The sequence below is a fragment of the Melanotaenia boesemani genome, chromosome 1, assembly GCF_017639745.1.
Source record: "Melanotaenia boesemani isolate fMelBoe1 chromosome 1, fMelBoe1.pri, whole genome shotgun sequence".
Taxonomy (NCBI): domain Eukaryota; kingdom Metazoa; phylum Chordata; class Actinopteri; order Atheriniformes; family Melanotaeniidae; genus Melanotaenia; species Melanotaenia boesemani.
In genome coordinates, this window is record NC_055682.1 from 32,953,030 (window position 1) to 32,975,797 (window position 22,768).

The 22,768-nt window shown below is 37.7% G+C and overlaps 1 protein-coding gene across 1 annotated transcript; it reads left to right on the forward strand.

Moving 5' to 3' along the window:
• The first annotated feature begins 3,149 nt into the window (after positions 1 to 3,149).
• On the forward strand, positions 3,150 to 21,053 carry LOC121643888 (xaa-Pro dipeptidase-like). Its single transcript, XM_041991484.1, has 15 exons — positions 3,150 to 3,221; positions 8,776 to 8,959; positions 9,376 to 9,503; positions 10,660 to 10,723; positions 12,561 to 12,608; positions 12,778 to 12,839; positions 13,181 to 13,225; positions 13,868 to 13,943; positions 14,350 to 14,396; positions 14,967 to 15,035; positions 15,347 to 15,424; positions 15,652 to 15,800; positions 16,857 to 17,041; positions 19,877 to 20,068; positions 20,590 to 21,053. Exons 1-15 carry the CDS (start codon positions 3,205 to 3,207, stop codon positions 20,728 to 20,730), a joined length of 1,485 nt encoding a protein of 494 aa, XP_041847418.1. The 5' UTR covers positions 3,150 to 3,204; the 3' UTR covers positions 20,731 to 21,053.
• Positions 21,054 to 22,768: the final 1,715 nt, after the last annotated feature.

Sequence of the window (22,768 nt, forward strand, 5' to 3'; positions counted from 1 at the left end):
ACAGCAGCAAACCAAGTTACAAGTCAATCAAAACCACCAATAAAATTACATATAAAATTACAAACATACATCAGCATTTCAAGTTACAATATGATATTATTCAAAATTTTACAACTTAAAGACTCATCATTTAATGCTCTTAACTTACTTTTAAAAAGGTGTAAGGAGCCAAGTTCCCCCAGACATAGCTTATCCTGCAGCAAATTCCAAGCTGTTAGAGCAGCATATCTAAATGCATAACCACAGACTAAGTTATGCTATTCTCCATGCAAAAATCAAAAAGCAGCCCAGATTGAGAAGAAAATGAACAAGAGATTTACATGTGCTGTTATTTTGATGACAGACTTTGCAGGAAAATCTGACTTGTCCACAACTTTACAATAAACTGTACACTAATTAACCAGGAGGTTTGGGTACATTTAACCCAAAAGGTATAAAGAACAGAGCCTTGTGTGGTTCCAGAATCCCAAATGGTTCATATACATGCACATGGAAACCACAAGGCTACCCTCAGTCTCTTACCTATTTTAATAATGATCCGACCAATCTTGTGCCTTTGCCCTTTAAAACCAGTCCACAGGTCAGTAATGAGAACCTGAGGGTGTCTGCTGCTCAGTCTGCAGAGACCTGCAAATAGCTCTGACAGGAGCTGAAAGCCTGAGGTAGAGCTGTGCCATCTTCCTCCTTATATAATAACTTAACTGGAGTTGAACAACTTTGTGCTTCTTTGTTACTATAAAAATCACCCTCATGACACTGCTTGCAAATTCCTTAAGCATTTTTTAACTGTCTCAGTCTGACAGCTACCTCGATGTGGCCGACAGCGGTTAACTGCAGCCTGAAGAAGTCTGCAGTCATGTTCTCAATATTTAGATCCTTCACCCTCAGGACAAAAACATTTTTTGCATTTAAGTTTAGTTTTAAAACAACCATGCATCGAGATATTTAACTTTGTATCCTCTTTCTGATCTTTTTTTCCTTCTATGAAAAAATGTTTATTGCTTTGCATCTGTTGAAAGGATCTTTCCAAAGATAAACATATGCTGTTAATGAGGTTCAAAAAGTCTGACATAGGTCTGTCTGAGTTGATCATCACAACCACTGTGGTGTTACTATGTTTTTCCTTTGCAGCACTTGAACCTTTATGTTCAGATGCAGGGCCATGATATCCCATGATGGCATCACTGGCTTCAGCCATTCTTTTCATTTGCAGCTTATGGCAAAATATTGGATGAATCATAAGATAAATATTGTGTTCATACAACATGTATCCATTTTCTCTCAGTATGGTTGCCAGTCATGTCTCTCAGTTAGATGGGGAAAATAGTTGCTTTCTGTGGTGCATATTTTCAAAGCATTACAAATACTTTAAGCTATCGAATGCAGCTGTTATTTGTACACAAAATGTGGATATTATGCTCCCAAAGAATACCTATAAAAGTGATGCTCGGCTTATTGGAGTTTAAAGCGTGTACAACATCTCAGTATGCCAGTATCCTTTAAGGCTGGCAATAATTTAAGTGCTATTGATTTTAGTTTCACACAACAGCTCAGAGGCTAGCAGTTTACACAGCATTAAAGTCATATATTTGCAATACAGTCACATGGATTCTCAGCTATCTGGAGGTGTGCAGTGATAAAGTCTAAATCAGCAAGTACCTGAGGGTTGTGTTATTGATGTTTTCCTCTGTGTAAACACTTTGCTCAAAACTCCACAAGTTTACTTCACAGTTAACAAACTTTAAAGGGGTGAAACTGAGAAAGACAACTTCAATACGTTTCTCAACATGTTTTTATTCTGGTAAAATCCTAGAAATATTGTCAACTATTCAGTTAAATGAAGCCACAACTGATCGGTACTCCTACTGAAATATCAGTGTGCAAAAGAAACGGTAATTATCTTGACTCTGTCGCCATCATATGGCTGTTTTGGGAATTGCAACCAAGAAGGCTGCACATTACTAAAACCTTTTTTGGAGGGGGGACATGCTTTAATTTAATGAATAAAAACAATTAAAACAGTAAGTGTGTTGAGTACAGAAGTATACTGCTTCCTGGTAAAGAGCTATCCACTTTGGGGTTCATTCACTTTGTTGATGACTAATAAATTAGTTATTCATGCTTAATAAATTATTTGCCATAAGTTCTGGGTGTGAATATTGTATCCTCTAGCACATCAAACCCCTTCAAGTATTCTGAAAGAGACAATCAATGAACTATTTGATCACTTACCCTCTGGAAATAAGAGTGAGATACAGGATCACCAGTATGTTAAAAGACAACCAATTATAACTGAACTGCTCTTAGAGGGATTTTTAAATTATGAACATGGAAATTGTTGGCTCGGTAATGCATTGCATGATTAACCACTTATTAAACACTCAGTATCTTTTTTTCCCTGTAGGTTATGAAGCAGGTGAAGTGTGGAAAATGAGAATGTGATCATTAGAGGTAAGTGGGGCATGCTACAAAGTGTTTGCATGGAAGCACCATGAAACATGAACGCATTGTTCCACTTGCCTGGCTGTCAAAAACCATCAAAGTGAATTGTGTGCTGCAATGTGGTGATGAAAGATGGAGGGCTGAATGAAATTTTTAAAAGAAAGGAACCAATTAGAGGAGAGTAAAAAATTTATGTTTCCTCTTGTCACTGCTGTTTTGGAAATATTTATTTACCATTTTCACTTTAGTTCTATTTTGTATATCACCCCCCTCTCCAACACCCACCCCACCCATTCGGCTATTCTAAAGGATGTGTGATACCTTGTATTTAAATCTGTAGCTTCATCATGGATGAGATGTTTCCAGATGTTGACTGTAACTGTGGTCATGCCCGTTGTATCAAAAGAGATCTGTGTTAAAGGCATTGCCTTGGGTTGACTTACTCATTACACTTGATTAGCAGGTGATTTTATTCAAATTGACTTAGAAATAAAGAACACGTGTATCCCGTCCAAGAAGGGGGAATCAAACCAGCAACCTTCTAATTGAAAGAAAATTACTCTACCTGAAGTTTTTAGTCTGCAGCTCTTTGTAAAAGACAGAAAATAACTTTACAGGACTTCCAGAATGCAGTTTCTATTTTGAAGCCGATATGTCCTGAAGACGTGAATGCAGCAAAGCGCCACATCAGCTGATCTAACGCCAGAGCGTTACCAAGCTCACGTGACTCCAGTAACACGTGACAGTGTATACACAGGCATCATGGCTGCAGCACCACAGTGAGTTTGAGTTTTTACATAGTAATTTTTATTTTCTTACTTTTATTCTTATATAGTAATAACACTAGAAAACGTTATATTAGGTAACAGTTATATAGATAATGAAGCTGTAATTGTTTCTGTTTGTTTGTCGCCCAACCGCCTTGTACAGATATTGTTTAGCCAAGCGCGAGCAAATATGTAATTTATGTGATGTGTATCATGTTGGAAATTTAATAAAGTGCGTAGATTATTAAATATTACTGCAAATAATGAAAAACCTATTCTCATCTCAGGACAAGTTAAATGCGTTTTAAATTTCAATTTCAGCCTCTTAAAATAGAAAAAGCTAAAGTTAACGGTTGATCTCAGTGTAGATTAATTTAGAGAAAAATAAGTTTTACATTACAAGTGTGGCGTTTAAAATTTGGATACTAAAAGGATTGTAGAGGTTTCTAACAATACTAATGCCTCCCTGTGTTAAAACTGTAATGTTCAGAGGACTTTGACTTACAGCTGGTCTGTGGCATGAATAATAACGTGATGGATCGCTACCTTTTTTTTTTTTTGGCGAAGCAACGAGTTCTATTATGTGGAAAACATCAGATTTTATGTGTTTAAAATGTGCTCTGTCTAAGTAGAGAGGTTACTGAAATATTTAAGAGTGGAAATAAGAGGAAGTACAGCGACAGAATCATGATCAGTTTGGATCACATGATGAGACAGATGTTTTGTTTTTTCTGGGTTTTTATTATTTCTGTCTTATTATTAATAATAATATTATTATTATTAGTAGTAGTAGTAGTAGTAAACTTAATCTCGAATGGCCTCAGGACAGGAACTCTACAAACTACTTAAGTAAAAAAAAAAAATGAATACGTAATAATAATAATAATAATAATAATAATAATAATAATAATGTTGGCCCTGCAATGAAGTGTTGACTGGGCCATGGTGTACACTGCCTTTCACCTGATAAAATGATGGGATAGGCTCCAGCTTACTCGCGAACCAAAACGAACAAAGTGGTACAGATAATGAATGAATAATAATAATTAAAAATAATAATAATAATTTGTTTTGTTATAAACATAAAAAAAAGCTTTTGCTGCTTTCAGCATGACATGCAGTATACAGTGATGATCTTGATAAAATGTTTATCACTTTCTGGTGATCACTACTTAAACCCATGCAATAAACTTCTGCTTCTCAGGAAAATGTGAGTGGTCAGCATATACTGACTGATCTCTGCTCGAGATGAACTGATTACAACTAAAAAGAACTGATATGCCGCAAAATATTATGTAATCTTATTTCGTTGACACATAAACTTTGCCCACAAAATTAACATAGTTTAATTAGTAGCATGGTAACCCTGATTATACACTAATTAATTTTCCTGGACTATAACTGGACTGTTAGTATTACATGGTATTGTGTCTGTGAGGAGGATCTATCCCATATGATACCCAGCTAAACTCTTAAACTCAGCAAACAGTGAATAATACAGCCATAAAAGTGTGTGAGGTTATGGATTAACCTTCGCTCCAGCCCAAGTGGGATTAGATATGTTGTGTTTTCTTTAACTTATCAGTAGAGGCAGGGACTAAGATTTTTATCAGAGACCTGCCAGTTACAAGGTCATCTATCAGTCTGGATCTTATGTCTTAACTGTTTCCCAAGAGGGGCAGAGTTGTGGTTCACTCATCTCTTTAGACAGCAATCTACTGAACAAATCCTGAGGATTACCTTCAGACAGGCCTAAAAAAAAAAAAAGCTTATCTTTGCTGCACAGTGGCTGATTTGCAGACATTTCCAAATGAATACTGGCTTACTTTACCTGGTTTGGAGCAAATGAACTTGACTGTGTAGATTCAGTGCTGTATCTCACTGGGTTCCTCTTGCTGCTGAATAATTTTGCTGGTGACTTTATAAGGGGAAAAGTCTTCAGACATTCTTACTGCATGCATTCTGTGTTTTCTTCTATGTCAGCAAGTTCTGATTATGCTCGTTTTCTAGGAACAGAAAAAGCTGGTCAGTCATGTGAGTAACTTGACTGATTAACATCTGCTCCTACACACATCAACCAGGTTAAATCCTACAAGTGCCTTGGTATTTATGTTGATCACCTCTTCAGTTGGAATTTCCGCATTGACTATCTGTGTTCTGTACTTGTTACAGTGACTATGGATGTTTGGTGTGGATCAGAAAATGATGTTTTATTGGGCTGTGCTGGAGAGCATAATTAGGTACGGGATGTTAGCATGGTATGGCAATCTCTCAGCACAAGCAAAATCTAAGCTGCTTCGTTTGGTACAGACTGCCATGAAGGTGATGGGGAGGACTGGGAAGCCCATCAAACTTTTACTGGTGAGAGGGTTCAAAGATGAGGTTACGTGTTTAAATGAAACATCACGTGGAAACTAGTCAGATGGGAAGTCACGTCTTCATCGCAGACAAATTTTTCATGACTGAAATGACAAACGCTGAAGCAAAAAACACAGAGGACAGAAAACAGTCCAACTTCTGAAGTGTCCTGATGAAGTGAATAAAGACGGTTTTACTGAGTTGAGTCGGACAAAATAATCTTAAAGTTCAGATATAAGATAGCATGTTGATTCTACAAAGAATTTTGGATCCATTTTAAGCTGTAATACGACTCAGGAGTGACTACAGTGATGGTAAATTCAGCTTGTTCAGGTTCTCAGCATCTTAGACTATAAGATGAACCCAGAAAAGACGTTCAGAAACAGATTTTCGCTCCACAGTCTTTAATTTTCGGAGTTAAGCTAAAGGCGAACTGGTCTTTTTTTTTTCGAGGAAGAATTGTGTGGTCCCCAGACTGTGGAGTGAGATGAAACGATAACAGGTTTGACCTCACAGCCTATCTGCACCTCCCTGGGCAGTGGTTCCCAAACTGGGGTCGTGACAGGGGGGGCACAGCAAGGCTAAATAAAGCTTATAGTTTAAACTGCTAGCAAAACATGGACAAATTTGTGAAAGTAACAATGATTATTCAAGAATAGAGATTTCAACTACGAAAAAAAAGAAAGAAAATATGAGGCATATCTTGCATCCCTAGGCATGACCAGGTGATGGTCAAGTAATGATAATGGTCAATAGTGGGTAATGAAGACAGACCACACTGTGTTGTATGTCTCAAAATATCAGCATCTGACAGTATGAAGCCAACTAAGTAATAATGCTACTTGGGGACTTGTCATCCTGAACACAAAGAAAAGACTCTTGATTACTTTAGAAATAAACTACTCACCTATCATATATAGCAGAGTTGTTTTACTAAAGCAGCATCTGTCTTATTGAAAACTAAACTCACTTAAAGTTGTTTGCAGAGTTTCCTGGTTTAAAAAATCTCATACTTTGGCAGATGAGTTGATCATTCCTTCTGCCACTGACATGGTTTTGACTGTAGTTGTCGAAGAAGCAGCCAATAAACTAAAGACTATTTCGTGGCACATTTGTTTGATCTTTTCTTTTTAAGATTTGGGCTGCATGTGGTACAGCAGTGGGGTGGGGGTGTTGACATTATTGTTCATTGTCAATGAAAAGGGGGCCCTGCAAAAAAAAGTTTGGGAACCACTGTCCCTGGGAGAGTAAAAAAAAAAAAAGAAACAAGATTTTTTTTCTGACTTTCAGGCGATTGAAGCCACAAACTGTCCTATATGCATTCTCTGCTGGAGTGTGCACAGTTGCACGAGCACGCACGTTTCTGTGCATGTGGCACCGGGGTGAAACTGTGATGTGAGCAATGCAGAAATGTAGAGAGAAATAATGTGCTGTGGTGTAAAAAAGATAGTTATCAGATTGTTTAGTTTCCCTACAAGGACAAAGTAGAAACCTGTTCTAGAGGAAACTTCAGTGTTTTGGCCTCAGGTTGCATCTTGCAGTTGGTGAATGAAGCTGTTCATATCTCAACTTTGTGTGCTTGTTAGAATATAGAGAAGTTCATATTTAGATGCCATGTGATAACCCTCATCTTATATTGAAAACATATTTTTGCATGAACACTGAACAGAACAGAAGGTGGGATTTAAAGGATTAAATTACTACATTATTCAGACCTACTGGGAACCTCTTCCTCCAGTCCATCCATGAGCACGGAGAGTTTTAACAGATCAATTCCATGTTTTTTATCCTGAATACGAGTTATTACCTTCTGGTAGAAAGTAACAAGCTCCAAAATGTAGACTGAACTGTTTTAGGAATTATTTTGTCCCATTTCTATCAACATGTTAAATAATTTTAAATAATGTCTTTTATGACCACATGGATGGTCTCTTTTTGGGGCTGTGGTAAATTGCACAATAACATCTGTTTTGGTCTTTTTCCGTTTCTGATGTTCTTCTCATTTCTATCCCAAATGGGCATTGTGTGATATATTTCTGATTTATGCAGTGTGGGTGATAGTTGTATGTAGATTACAGTGGTTTGTTATTGTGTTGTGTGGTTTATTTATTAAGACAGCTAATGTAACAGCACTTGAGTCCAAGCCAGATTTCCTAACTAGACAAGTTTTTCATAGCGTATCAAATTTCTTTGTGAAAAGAAAAAAGAAGGTAAAAACTGTTTCAGGTATCATGAAACATTCAAGGCTTTTGCTCAACCAAATATCTTTGAATTTACGTCTGTGTTGCACCAGACATTATGACATGGCATCAAAATAAAGAAAAAAACCATGCGTCTGTAGAAGCAACAGGAAACATCTTCTCCAACTTCTCAAGCCTCACCTCCACCTCCTCACCTTTAGAATAAATCCATCTATCTGCAACATAACTGAGCTACCACTTGACCTTAGCAATTACCTCAATCTCTGTTTTCCTTTCTATTTTGTTTAAAACACGACATTGAAATTGAGTCAGTACTTTTCAATAGCATGTATATAGGACACAGTATTGATAAGGAGAATTTACAGTGTAAATGTGGACCTGTTGAGGCCCTTAAAATACAGTGAATGCCACCACAGTATTGTGGTTTTGTGTCTGGACTTTGTATGGAGTACATTTCATCTTCGCTCTTTTCACAAAAAAACAAAACACTGTCACTGCATCATCAGCATAAAATTCAGTTTCAGAAAAAGAAAACTCTACACCAGCCTGCATTATAGAAACAAGTCATACAGTTAAATAAATTTCACATATAACTTAAGGAAAAAAAAAACAAGCTGAAGGTTTTACCATAACCTTGAAGTCCCCCTACAGAAACAGAAATGATAAGTTTCTTCAGGAAAAGTTGTGTAAAGCTTCCAAAAGAGCAACTAAAAGCCTTATACTGGCTAGTTAAAGCTAATACTTGTCAAAGGTTGTGTTAGTAGGTGCTTTCATGGTTGTCACTTTGTAATTTTCCTCATTTCCTGAGAACTGTTTTCGTTTAATGCATTTAAGGCTATTTTCCCAGTAACACAAACTCTTATCTGATGTGACTGATCCTGGTCATTGTAGTTATAGTGATTCAGTTTTATCCTTTTTATATCGTCTCAATTCTAATTAATCCAGAATCCCACCAGTTATCTCCACTCTGAGCCCCCTGAGATGTTCTGTCTCTTCTGTCCTTTCAGACCTGTCTACTGGCTGGGTAATGAGACCCTGAGGGTGTCGGCTGCCCTTTTTGCCGAGAACCGTGGAAGACTGTGCCAGGGACTGAAAGCCAAAGACGGTGTGGTGCCAAAGTCGGTGGTGGTGCTGCAGGGTGGAGAGCAGAAGCAGAGGTACTGCACAGACACAGACGTTCTCTTCAGGCAGGTGGGTTGTCTGCAGGTCGCCATTTCTTTATCCGACCATGTACGTTTATGTCCCCTCTGCATGTCCTGGCTCACTCTCCTCTCAGTTTGTTGTGCCTGATCTGTTATGGAAAAGCAGCCAGAGGGCGTTTGATCAAAGTGAGCTAAAACCTCCAACAGGTCAGCGTGAAGTTTGGAGATTCTTTGTCACTCATGATCTTCACTCTTACACAAACATGTGGCCCCTCCTGTCTCTTTTTCTGCCACTACCACATAAACAAATAACTGTAGTTAGTTTTGCTCAAACATGAATCATAATAATCAAGATTTTTCTTTTAATTAATCACATTTCTTTTCCTAAATGGCCCAGTCAGTCAACCATCTTATATGTCTCACATTGCCTCTCTAATGCAGAGTTTGACTCTGTGAACTGTGCAGGAGTCTTTCTTCCACTGGGCGTTTGGAGTGACTGAGCCTGACTGCTACGGAGCCATTGATGTGGACTCTGGGAAATCCATTCTTTTTGTTCCTAAACTGCCTGAAAGCTATGCTACTTGGATGGGAGAGTAAGTCACAGTAATCCTCAAAGAGTTGTGTACAGTGCCAGCACTCATCAGCAGCTAGTCCAGGATTGTAGGCTGTGAATGTAGCAGGCATTTTTCTCACCTTTAGAGCCTGGTTGTATTTCATTTCTTAAAAATGCAGCCAAAACTAGTTTAGTTTTTTTTTTTTTTTTTTTTCTTGCTATCTCCCAAATGGGAAATGTTACAAAAATGTCACTACAGCGATTAAAAAAATCCTTTTGTAATGCTATACAAAGGGAAACACTCGATTAAACAGCTTTTATCACATATAGCTTGATCTCAGCAAGCTGCAGTGAAGTTGCTGATGAACGATTCTGATTCATGTATTGTCCTACTTTCTTTAAAGCTAACAGCAAACTGCAGAACCAGGACTTTGCATATATAATGTTATTAAGTTATGTAATTAACTTGTTGAGCAAACTTTTCTGGAAAAAGTCTGAACCTTCTTCATGTGTTTTTCTCATCTCATGTGAAGCTCTAATCATCTGAAATCTGATTTTATTTAAAAAAAAAAAAAAAAAACTTTATGGAGTTAATGAAAACAGGTTTTTTTTTTTTGTTGTTTGTTTTTTTTTTTATCTCTGAGCTTCATTCTTGTTGCTCCAGCTTCGTTTCCATTTTCCAGATGTCTGTAGAAATGACTATAAAGCGGATTTCTGGCTGCCTTTGAATTTAAAGACATTAATCAAAGGAGCTGTATGTGAGAAACCAAAAGTCCAAATAACAGGAACTGCACAATGTGTGGAGTTTACTGTTATCTTCTTCGTACAAAGTCTGCTTCACCTCCACTGTGTGATTACTGCAGATAATGGTTTCCACAAGTACTCTGCAACATAGGTTCCATGCAGATAATCTTTACTGCTTTATATAGTTTTATTAATTTTGTGGACACATCATTTTTATATCAATATTAGGAATGATTGTTAGTGTGTGTCCTCATTCACCATCCTCATTTTGTTTTTTTGTTTTTTTTTTTTTGGCTCAGGCTCCAGTCCAAACTTTTCCTAGAAGTGAGAAAATGTCTCTCATCTGTTGTTTAGTGAAATAACTTCTAAAATTCCCATGTGTGAGCACGCCTCATGTATGTATGTGAATAACACTTGGCTTTATGAGTTACATGTCTTGCATCTGTCAATAGGATCTTTCCTAAAGAGCATTTCAAGACGAAGTATGCTGTTGATGAGGTGCAGTACACCTGTGACGTAAGTCTGCATGTTTGTTTTTACAGCCACTCACATTTTACCTTTTCTGTGCAATAATAAACCTTCATGTGGAGTCATAGCTGTGATTCACATCAGTTCCTCCATGAAACATATTAATGAAGGATGTTATACAATGAGCTTATACAATAGCTAACGTGATTGAAGTCATTGTTTTTGTAGGTAATGTCATCTCATCATTTATAAATGGATTAGTATAAAAATAAACATGTATTTCAACTTTAGACATAATCTTTTGTGTGTCTGCATCTGATTGGACATCTAGGGGGATGTGCATGTAAATAAGTGGATGCAAAGTCTCCATGGGGGCAGTCTGTCACATTGTTTGCTGTTATCTGAGAAAATGTGGGCAGTATTCGACTTCACCATTGTGAATAACTCTGACAGACACCAAACATCGTAGGGGGTTTTCATTTGGAATTTAATTTAAATTTGTAACCTGCAGCTTCATTTGCTTCAAGCCAGTTATGGAAAATATACTCATGTTCAGGCTGCGCTTTACTGCCTGTTTTGAGAGTTTGGGGAAATTTTTATCAGTGTCGACATCAGATTCCCAGAGGAGCGATATTCTTGGTTGATGCCTCTGGGGCAGTGTTGGAGACTAATTCAGCATAATGAAGGCAAAAAGAGCTTTTAACAGCCAGCGAGTCAGTAGTTGGTCTATGTTTGAAAATTATATTTTATATTATTCAAATCTTTTTTTCTTGTTTTTACTTTTTGGCACCTGTGTGAAATGTTTAAAGTCCTTATAAACAAATTTTTAACAGTAATTTTACTCCGTTATTTTAAATCAGACATTTTCAGAGATGTGACCATCTCATGCTCCCATCCACTAAAACTAAAACAACAGATGTTAGTTTTGTTCAGCTTATGATGTCAGCTGTGTAGGGACACAAGAGTTCAGTATTTTTTTCTTGTCAGAACCAGAACATAAATATATTTGGCAGTTTTCCATTTTTTTAATACATTTAGAGGCATAGCTGGCTTCACACTGTTCTTTCTGCTACACTACTTAACTTGCTGCACACACTTATCTTTTAGATTATTGAATATTAAGAGGGATGAACATTCATGGGTCTCATGATACAATTAAGATTCACCTGCTAATGAGTACACACCTCTAATTACTGTATAACTGATCACAGCTACTTCTGAATTAATAAACAAAAGCAACTGTTTACTTGCCAAAGTCAGATAACTGTTCAACATAAGCAGCTGTGTGTTGCAGAGGTTAGGTTAGGGTGAATATTGTTCCTTTGGTTTAACGGCAAAGTATGCTTACAAATAAAAAGCATACCTGGGTGCTCATTCTCAAAACACATTTATAACTCGCTGCTAATCACCACCGCTCTGCCAAATTCCTCTTCATATCACAGTAATGATAGAACTTTTCATGAGAAGTTCAGGGTAAGAGGGCTTTATGACCAAACTTATTTGGAGTTTTGCAAGGTAACAAGGTAATGATCACCAAATGACCACAAATCATTGTCCAGTTCATTAAAAAAAAAACTTCAAATTAGATTGAGATTTTATGTCCTTGGTGATGTTTTTCACATTATACATGTTGTTTTAGCCGTATTAGTAATTAATCACAGCACACTGCCACTGAGGATCAGGTGCGGCATCTGTCGTGTGTTTTAGGATGTTGGCAGAGGAGTAAGAACATTTCTTTAGTCATTTAGTGTGCTTCTTATTACCGGAAAAGCCACAGTGGCACAGTGGTGACTGCCAGAGTGACCTTTATTTAGCCAACTTGAAGTAGAAGGAACTGATTATTGTCCCTGCCTCCTCTAATTATTCCCTTTCTGCCTTCCTGCAGATCGCTGATGTTCTGTCCAACCTGAAACCAGCCGTTCTCCTTACACTGGTAACATCATTCATACCTAATGAGAGCTAATGTTAAAATTTATTAGATTTTACTGATTATGGGGTAAACCCTGGAGTTATGCTTTGGGAGTATTTATCTGCTATAAACAGTCCTAACACTTCAGTGGTGGTGTATTTATTTATTTATTCATCTCTTATTTTTCCTGCAGCGAGGACAGAACACAGATAGTGGGAGCATCAGCCGGGAAGCCTCCTTTGAAGGAATCAGTAGGTATGTTTAATGGGCAACAATTTGCTTTAACATAATCACACTTTATTTGAGGAGGTTGGCTATTTTCCACTTATAATCAAAGATAAAGGAGACTGTTCTGCATACTGGTTGTAGCTGATTAGTCTAGTTCTGAATATCATTCAGTCAAGAAAGACATCTTGCTTTTGCTTGTAAGTGGTCAGGTTTGATCTTTACTTTCTTCTTAACTGTATTTTTTAACCATTTTTTCTACTCACAGTGACTCTTAAATGTTTCTGAAATGTCTCCTATACTTTGCTTAAACATTTTGCAGCACAGTATATTTAGTCTAAGTAATGTTCCACCTTTTTTTTTTTTATCAGCTTCCAAGTGAACAACACCCTTTTACATCCAGTCATTGTGGAATGGTATGTAAGAATAATCTGTGTTATGGTATTATTAAGAAAGTCCACTCTGAGGACTAAATGCTTTTTTGGTCAAAAATCTTTACAGACCCGGTCAGTTACACCTGCCCTGGGAGGTAATCATGTTTCTGGAATAAGAAATGGGGTCTTCTCTTATAGTTGTGTTATTTTCTTCCTCTGAGTCAGAAATCAGTCTGCATGGACTTAATGGACTCCGTGCTCGCCTGCCTGTCTTTGGCATTAGAGTTTGCACCCTCCAGATGAATTGACATTTCCTGAAATGAGGAGGAATGCTTTTCAGGCACACCAGAGCTTAATTAAACCCTCTGCCCCTTGCCACATGTAACAAGACACTCTTTAATAGACTTTCTTATTAATTGTCTTTATTTTAAAACTTGTCTTAGTTTCTGCTGGTTATCGCTGCCTGGTGCTATTTGATAGATTCCATTATTGTACAAATGATCAATTCCCTCCAGTGCCAGACATTTCTGAGGTTCATAAATAAAGAACACTGTGGATCACCTGCCTGCTCTTATTAAACTAAGACTTCAGTCACTTTAATAATAAAGATAAATTTGAATTTGTATCTAATTATGTCATCCAGCACAAATCTACTGGTTGCTTACTTTGTGTTTGTGGTTGCAGTCGTCTCATTAAGACTGATATGGAGCTGGAGGTCCTGCGCTATACCAACAGGGTTTCCAGTGAAGCTCACAAAATGGTAAGATCCTCCTTGCTGAGACAGACCCCATGTAAGGGTTCTTACACTGGTACATAAGAAAACAAAAATACTAAATACTAATAATAGCACTTTTACAAAACAAGCCCTATTCTCTCTCTCTCTCACACACACACACACATACACACAGCACTATGCATGTGTGTCAGTTAATTTGACAGCATCCAGTTTAGAGTTTTGCTATGATGAAAGTGTGAACTGTGCTGAGTTAGATTAAAGATGTTACAAAGACCAAGAAGCTCTTGGTTATTCAGTTTATTCACTTTCAGTTGCTGCCAGATTGATGGACAGTGAATGTTGAAAACTAAGATTAATTCTTAATGAATTCATGATAGTTTTACCCAGTAATGTCATTTGTTTCTAATCACATAATCCCTTTTTTCTGCAGATCATGAAGCATGTGAAACCTGGACAAAAAGAATATGAAATGGAGAGGTAACCAGTGCGATTTAGACATATAGAGTAATGTTTAGTTGTAAAACATGGAAACACATTGTCTCACAACTCTTTTATATTCTTCTCAAACACACAATATTCGACTTAAGTTTATAGACTTGAGACATTCTGCTGCTAATACTAACAAATAAATCAGTGTATGGCAGAAGGGTAACAGGCCACATTTATATTGCACTTTTCTAGTTTTGTTAGTCAGGTGTTTTTTTGTTGCCCAAGGACACTTCAATGTGTTTGTTCAAGCCAGGAATGAAAGCACTGCTGCTTTGCTTGCACCACATTTGGATTTATCATGGTAAAATACAGTTACTGGAGCAGCTAAATCTTTGATTTTGAAGAAGTTTGGATTGCAGAGTGCTAGTTTCACTGGAAACGCTGGAAATGACTCGGCTCACACTGACATCTTGCCACAGCTGTTATTATTATATCAGCAAAAAGTGTATGCCACTGACAGAACAGCAGTCATGGGATTTAACTCCGTTCTGTATTTTTTTAAAAAAAAAAGGTAAAACTTCTACTATTACTAAAAGATGCTTTTTGTTTCCTCATCAGTCTTTTCCAGCATTATTGCTACACCAAGGGAGGGATGCGCCACACCTCATACACCTGCATCTGTGGAACGTAAGCCAGTCCATCTTTAACCTGTTTCATATCTGCCTTAGTTACTTTTGGTATTACATAATATACACATTTCTTTATCTAGCTACCAGCATCAAGGAGGGTGAAAATCATCTTTGCTAATCACTCCCTGACTTTTTGTGTAAAGGTCATGTTTACTGAGTTCCTCCCAGTAGTCAATGGACATGAATTGTAATATGCTTAGATTAGGAGTTTCAACTAGAGTCTGGGTTTATATTTAGTGCCATTTCTATTTTGTGGCTTTGTGGCTTTTCATTTCTTTTTAAATTATGCATTACTTTGTTTTACCAAAGGGGCAACAATTCCTCTGTTCTCCACTATGGCCATGCTGGGGCTCCAAATGACAAGATGATTGAAGATGGAGACATGTGGTGGGTCATTTTATAACTTTAGGACATCTTGGACTTGTGACTTCCTAACTGTTATCTTTTTTATTTATATTTTTTCTATTGGAGTTCTATGGTAAACTAGATTAAATAGCATTTTTTTGTTCTTTTTTTTCTTTTTCAAAAATAAATTGGTGTGTTTGGAAAAATACACCAGAATTTGAGACACAAACCCCAAGCATTTGATCATTCTGCTGTTCTGTCCCCTGCAGTCTGTTTGACATGGGTGGAGAGTACTACTGCTACAGCTCAGACATCACCTGTTCTTTCCCAGCCAACGGCAAGTTCACTCCAGATCAAAGGGCCATCTATGAGGCCGTCCTGAAATCCTCCCGCACCGTCATGGCTGCCATCAAACCAGGTGATCATCATCACTTTAACTAAGGACATGTTTAAAAACACAGGGATGGAAAGTAGTGAAAATATGATCCTCCTCCTTTAAATTAAACTTAAATAAAAAAATTAGATCAATGAGTAATGGTCATTTAGCTCTTTAGTGTTGGGGGCTTTTTCGATGATTATATGACCAGTACTCTGTGATACCCAATTAAAAGGGAGAGTCTGTAACTGCGAAAGGGAAGGGTAGTGTCAAGTGTTAGGGCTAAGGGAAGGAAGTGAGTGTGGGAGAATGTTGCTAATAAGGCCAGAAATACAAACATTGAAAGCTTTGCAGAGGAAACGGATTGTCTGACTCACCATACTGTACTCAAGTGAACTTTGTTGATTTTCGATCTCTTGGAAAAATGACTGATAAAATTGATATTCGGCCTAGACTAAACAACAATAAAACACCCTCACGCCTTCACACCTCCCCTCTTGCCTGTTTTGCACTAAAAACCGATATTGCTTTATAAAATAAAGATAAATAAGATGCACACATGTAAAACATTTAACAACATAAGCTGTAAATATTATAAATAATTATGCTGAGTCAGTTACACGAGAAAATAGCACTAACATTAAGCCACTGTAAATATAAGCACTATCAAAATGGAAGGTTATGATATTGGACTGAAAAGCAGAGAAGGTATCTGTGTCCCGCAACCAGACTGGCAGCTGGTTCCACTGGACAACAGCCTGACGGCTAAAAGCCCCTCTTACTAGTTTTACCCATAAAATTCCGGAAACCACAAGCAGACTTCAAGTTGGTCTCCTTTTAATCTGTTCTGAAGACAAAGCTAAACTGTAAAACCTTTTTATTATTATTATTTTAACACTTAGATATTTCTAGTGTTGTTGCACAATGTCTAAAAATATCTTTTTTTTTCTCACTACAAGTACATATGTTCAAACTTCTGATTAGTACTGTATAAAGATATGTTGTTTTCTTTCTTTTTCTTTCTTGCTGTAAAGCACAAATCAACATGACCAAGGTTTTCAGTTCAGTAAAATAAAAACATATAATTTGTTTGTGAAGATGTGAAGTGGAGCGCCATGCACCGCCTTGCTGACAAGGTTCACCTGGAGGAGCTTGTGAAGATTGGCATCCTGCATGGCAGCGTTGAGGACATGATGAAGGTCCACATGGGCTCTGTCTTCATGCCCCATGGCCTCGGACACCTGCTGGGCATCGACGTTCATGATGTGGGAGGTTACCCTGAGGTAAGAACACTTAAATTCAGTGTAGTCTGCAGTTAGGGCTGAAACAGGGAAGTTATTGAGACAGTAGAAGATGGACACACACTCCTGTCTGTAGGGATGCACCAATCTGCTTTTTTTGAGATTCTGATCTGATACCGATATCTGAAATTTGGATATCTGCCGATATTTGCCGATACCAAATATGTTAATGTGAACATTGTTGTTACTGTGGTTATTATTGCTGTTATAGCTGTGTGAGATTTCATTGGGTTGTAGTAAACAACACATTCTTTCTCACTGAGTTAACTTTCCAATACTGCGTACCAATATGAGCATAATTACAGATCTAACAATTAAACATTTTTTATTTTCTTTTGGTACATTTTACCCGAATACAACTATATGCTTGCATTTTTTAACAAAGATCTAGCTTTTAGTGTAACAAAACTTACACGTTGTAAAATTACCAAGGCATTTCTTTCTTATAAAAACAGCCTTTCCAAACATTTCACTCCAACATACTGAAGCTCTTTAAACTTTAATGTAACAATATCAAGATAAAACTGGTAGAACAACTGAAATGACATTTTCTGTAATTACTGCCACTTTTTAAAAAGTGAGGGGCAGATTTTTTTAATGATAATAGCTTTTCTGTATTTAATGTATCTAATGCAAGGATCTATAAAAACTCAAGAAATAGCCTTAAAACTCAGCAAAGGGCTAACCAAAACAGGAGAGGTCAAAATTCCACAAACAGGAGGACTAGAGAAGCTATCGGGTCCTCCACAAAAACAAATAGACACAATTCTGATTGGGGACTCTATAACACAGCATGTGAGGATGGCAAAGATGGTAAATCATTTTTTGATACATCAGTCAGGGAACTGATAGAGATGTTGCCGACCATTCTGTCTTCACATCCAGATGTTATGAAAATTATTGTCCACACGGGGTCTTTTGATTTTCTGAGGAAAAATGTCTCTGCTGTTGGAGAGACTGTGTCAGTTTGGAGCACACCATGTTTACATTTCAGGACCCATTCCTACAGCGGGTAAAGGAACTAAACTTTTCATGAGACTTCTTGGCCTGGACACATGGTTATCAAATGCATGTGTTGCCCATGGGATAAAGTTCATTGATAACTTCAATATCTTTTGGAACTGTAAGGAGCGACTCAGACCTGATGGTGTGCATCCAAATCTAATTGGATGCAGATTACTTGGTGCACATTTGCGTCATGCTGTTGGGACAACAAACCCAAACATGAGTGTACAGTAGAGAGGTTATCAACTCACAGCTCTGCCCCTCACCAGACCCTCTTCTCCACATAACCCAAGGTCTTCAAAGAATGTCTCTATACCAGTCTGGACCCCAGCAACCACCATCTACCAAGAAATACAGGGCTCCCCCTCCTTAGATCATCTGTCCTGGCAGAGCAGGACACGGGAGGATGTGCAGGAGGTTCACAGAGCAGCAGCAGAATTCACAACAAAGATAACATGCCATGATGCGTTCAGGGTTCTTGCTGTAGTTTTGCTACTACTGACAGCTGTTCTGAGATCAACCCTGAACCCAGTAAGATTCCTGTGTTAGTTAGTAAAATAAGGAATCGAACACGGTCAGTTTGTGGGGTGAATCGATCTAATCTGTTAACTATACCTTGTATAACTCAGAATACAACAGAGACCAGTGTAAACTTCATAAAGCTAGCTGTACTTGATGTTAGATCTCTGTCCAACAAGTCACTGTTAGTTAATGACTTCATCATTTCTCACAGTTTAGATTTTCTTTTTCTGACAGAAACATGGTTAACAGCAGACACAAGTGCTACCGTTCTTAATGAAACAGCACCCCCCCATTTTAGTTTTATGAATAAATGTCGAAACGGGAGGAAAGGGGGAGGAGAAGCTGCCTTATTTAAAGATTCATTCCAGTGTAAAGAAATTTCATTTGCTGATTTTACATCTTTTGAATATCTTTTATTTTAAGGGGCTTTTCTAAAATCCTATTTCTAATCATCTACAGAAGTCCAGGACACTGTAAATTTTATTGATGAATTTTCTGAGTTTTTGTCGGTTATCTCTACTGATTTTAACCATTTCATCTTAACTGGGGATTTTAACATTCACATAGATAACATGATGGATGGTTATGTTAAGGAATTTTCACCCATATTGGACATGTTTGGTTTGACTGGAGTATGTTTGCACAACCATATAAATCTATTCCTACTGTATGATACTGGTATCGAGTGTAGTATCGGAACACTTTTATGAATGCCGAGTACAAGTACACGAACAGGATATCGGACCGATATTGATATCTTTACCGGCGCATCCCTACCTCTTTGTTTAATATTGATGTGAGAAATGTCAGAAATGAAAGGGGAACATAGTGAGGTTAAGCTGAAGGAACACGTTCAGGATGAGGGCAGCAAAGAGGGGAAGCTGAAATGTAACTCTGAATACAGATGGTTTCAAGCTCTGGTTAAGGAATTTATAATGTTGCACAGTTTTGACCAGTAAATGTTGAGAACTGATGACCCACAGTGTTTCAGGGGGGTTTACTGAATCTTCACCTAATTTAAAGTGCAGCGTTTAGTGAATGTGTGAATATAAACTGTATCTTTGTCTAGCTTTTGCTGTCCTGACTGTTTTACTTGAATTTTCTTTTTGTCTAGATGGATTTACTTTAAGTCTCTGCTATAGCATTAAAAGGGAAATCTTTATTGCAGGCTGTAAAACAAGCTGAGGTATTAAACTGTGAACATGAAGTCAGTCTTGTTTTCAGGTGATAATGTCTCTGCAACATTTAATCAGAAATGGTTATGAAATCTCCTGTTCTGATGTGTTGAAGGGGGTTGAGCGCATTAACGAGCCTGGACTGAGGAGCCTTCGCATGGGCCGTCTGGTCCAGGAGAGGATGGTCCTCACCGTGGAGCCTGGCATATACTTTATCAACCACCTGCTGGACCAGGCCCTGGCCAACCCTGCTCAGAGCTGCTTCATCAACAACCAAGTGCTGGCTCGCTTCCGGGGCTTCGGAGGGGTGCGTGTGCTTGGAAATTTTATTTGGATTTATTTGTGGTATTGGATTGAAGAGGAGGAGAACTGTAATTAGCATTATGCAAACTAACAGTTCTGAGACCACTTTATAATCCAACTTGCAGGGCACTGATATATTTTTTTCATAATTTACAAAAAGTCAAATGTACATACTGATAAGAGGTGTGAAGATTGACTGCATAGTGTGGTTTTTCTTTTCTAGCTGAAATCATCTTGCTTATTTTCTGCTGTTTCAGACAGAAAAGGTTATGCAACATTTAGACGTTTGATTATAGATGAAGAGAAGTCTTTTGTTTCTACAAGGGGAAGTGAAAAAGAGAATCGTACATTCACTCTTCCTAAAAAGATCATGCAGAAGAATATAAAGTAAAAACCACTTTTCTGATGTATGTTTTAGATCAACTGATCCAGCTTGTATTTGCTGATCTTTTTCAGCTTGTCTTTAAACGTGTCCTGTTTTAGTTTCTGCTGTTTCACTGAGCACTGTGTAACCCCTGTCTGCAGGTCCGCATTGAAGATGACATAGCTGTGACAGCAGATGGCATTGAGCTGCTGACCTGCGTCCCTCGCACTGTGGAAGAGATTGAGGCTTTCATGGCTGATTCTGCAAAAGCCTTCAGCCCAGTGGCCAGTTCCCAAAAGTAAAAGTAATGAAGAACATCTGTAAAGCCTGAGCTGTGTGCTGCAGTATGATTAACTATCACATATTCATCAATAAAACTCAGATGTCTGTATTTTAAATGTTACATGCAGTAAGGATCTTCATACAACATTATGATTCTCATAAGTACGCCTTCTATAATAAATACACCAGACCGTGATGGATTAAATATTTTATGCCTTCTCAGAAAAGTAATTTTTGAAAAATATTTTTTTCTAAAAACACTTAATTCATTCACGGTTTCTTTGTAAACATTTATTCAAACAAATTTTGTGAAACTTAATTAAAACTTTTTGATTTGCAACTACATGCAGCTGTTGGTAAATTAATTTGATTGCTCTCATGAGTTACTATTAAATAATTTATTTTAAGCAGGAACTCACTTAACACTTTAGGAAAAAAGCAAGAGAAAAATGTGTCTGGAATTTCTTTAATTTGGACAATAAGACTCAGCCTTCAATGGTTTAACATCTAGTGTGAAAACAAAACTAATGAGGCCTAAATCACAGAGAGCTGCACATTCATCCTCACTAGAACATGGTAATTCTGGCAGAAACGGCTACAGTGGGTGGATCTGGATCCAGATCCAACCGCATGACATCAGCAGAACTTTCTTTCTTTCTTTGTTAGCACTTTAAAAAAAAAAATCCACAGAGGACCAAAGTGCTGTACAAAACTGCAGTAAGACATTTATAAATAGTTTGATAACACATAACCTGAAACATAAAACTTCATGAAGAATAAAATGATCAACATCCCATGAGTGGTCAAAGGCCAGGGAGAAAGATGGGTTTTTAGAGTAAGATTTAAGTTCAGGCAGAGAAGAGTCCTGTCTAATGTGGAGTGGCAGGTCGGTGATGGGTAAGGCACAGTCACAGAATCAGTGGTCACTCGCTTGAAGTAAACTAAGACCTACTTTTTTAGTCGGAGCAGAGTTCAGTTGCACATTTACACCTCCCCAAATGAGCACAACTTTCTGAGCAAACAAATTAGGATTTGAATCCGAAGAGATGGTGTGAAGGCACCCTTAGAGTCACAATGTCTGTCCAAGTGTAGTTAGGTTTGCTGGCTGTCAACTGTGCTGTGCTGTGCAATGTTCTGTTCTGGGTCTATGTGAGACTTGTACTGATTTCCCAAAAAGAGTCATAGATATGACCTTTGCTGTGTTCTGATGGCTCACCAGTTTACCTTATCATGCATCTGCTCCAATCAACAGACACATTTAACATATGATGTAACTATGACCATTGCATATCCTGAACAGAAGAATTAATTCCATGAACTTTTGACCTTAAATTCTCATTTAAAGTTCTCATTGGAAATTTTTGCCATGCATCCCTTCAGAAGCTGAATTGATGAGTTAAAATCTCCACTGTTCACTATGTAAAAGTGATAAGATGTTTTATATATATATTGATGGTGCCCTGTTCTGGTTCCTACTGCCTCAACGACTACACACCAGTTGCCCTAATATCCTATATTGTCAAAGTCCTTAAAAGACTGTCATTTGCTCACCCCAGTCACCAAGTCTCAGCATTTCTCTGTACACTGACAACTTCAGACTTCCAGTACAACAGAGTCCTGTCAGCTGTAATAATAATCTAATGACTCTGCAGTAGTGAGGCGTATCAGTGACGGACAAGAAGCTGAGGACTAGCAACTAGTCAAGCACTTTGTGGCATGGTTCAAAGCAATCACGGCATCTTGAATGTGAACAAAAGAAAAGAGGTGATGTGGATTTTTAACAGACCAGGAGTAAGCAAACATAAAAAAGAAAAGAACACATACAAAAGCTCTGAGCACCTTATTGAGTTTGCAACCTGTCAATATACCAGGGTCCTCTAAGGCTGATTGTGTGGGTCAGAAGTGCTATCAATTTGAACTTCATACAACAGCTGAGAGGCTCGCTGTTAACACAACATTAAAGTTGTATATTTACAATATGGTCACACGGATTCTCAGCCATCTGGATGTTCACAGTGAAAACACAAAATCAGCAAGTACCCGAGGGTCGTCATTGAT

Coding starts and splice junctions, on each gene's coding strand:
- LOC121643888 (XM_041991484.1), top strand. Junction 15,036..15,346: donor TACACCTGCATCTGTGGAAC/GTAAGCCAGTCC, acceptor GTTTTACCAAAG/GGGCAACAATTCCTCTGTTC. Junction 15,425..15,651: donor ATTGAAGATGGAGACATGTG/GTGGGTCATTTT, acceptor TGTCCCCTGCAG/TCTGTTTGACATGGGTGGAG.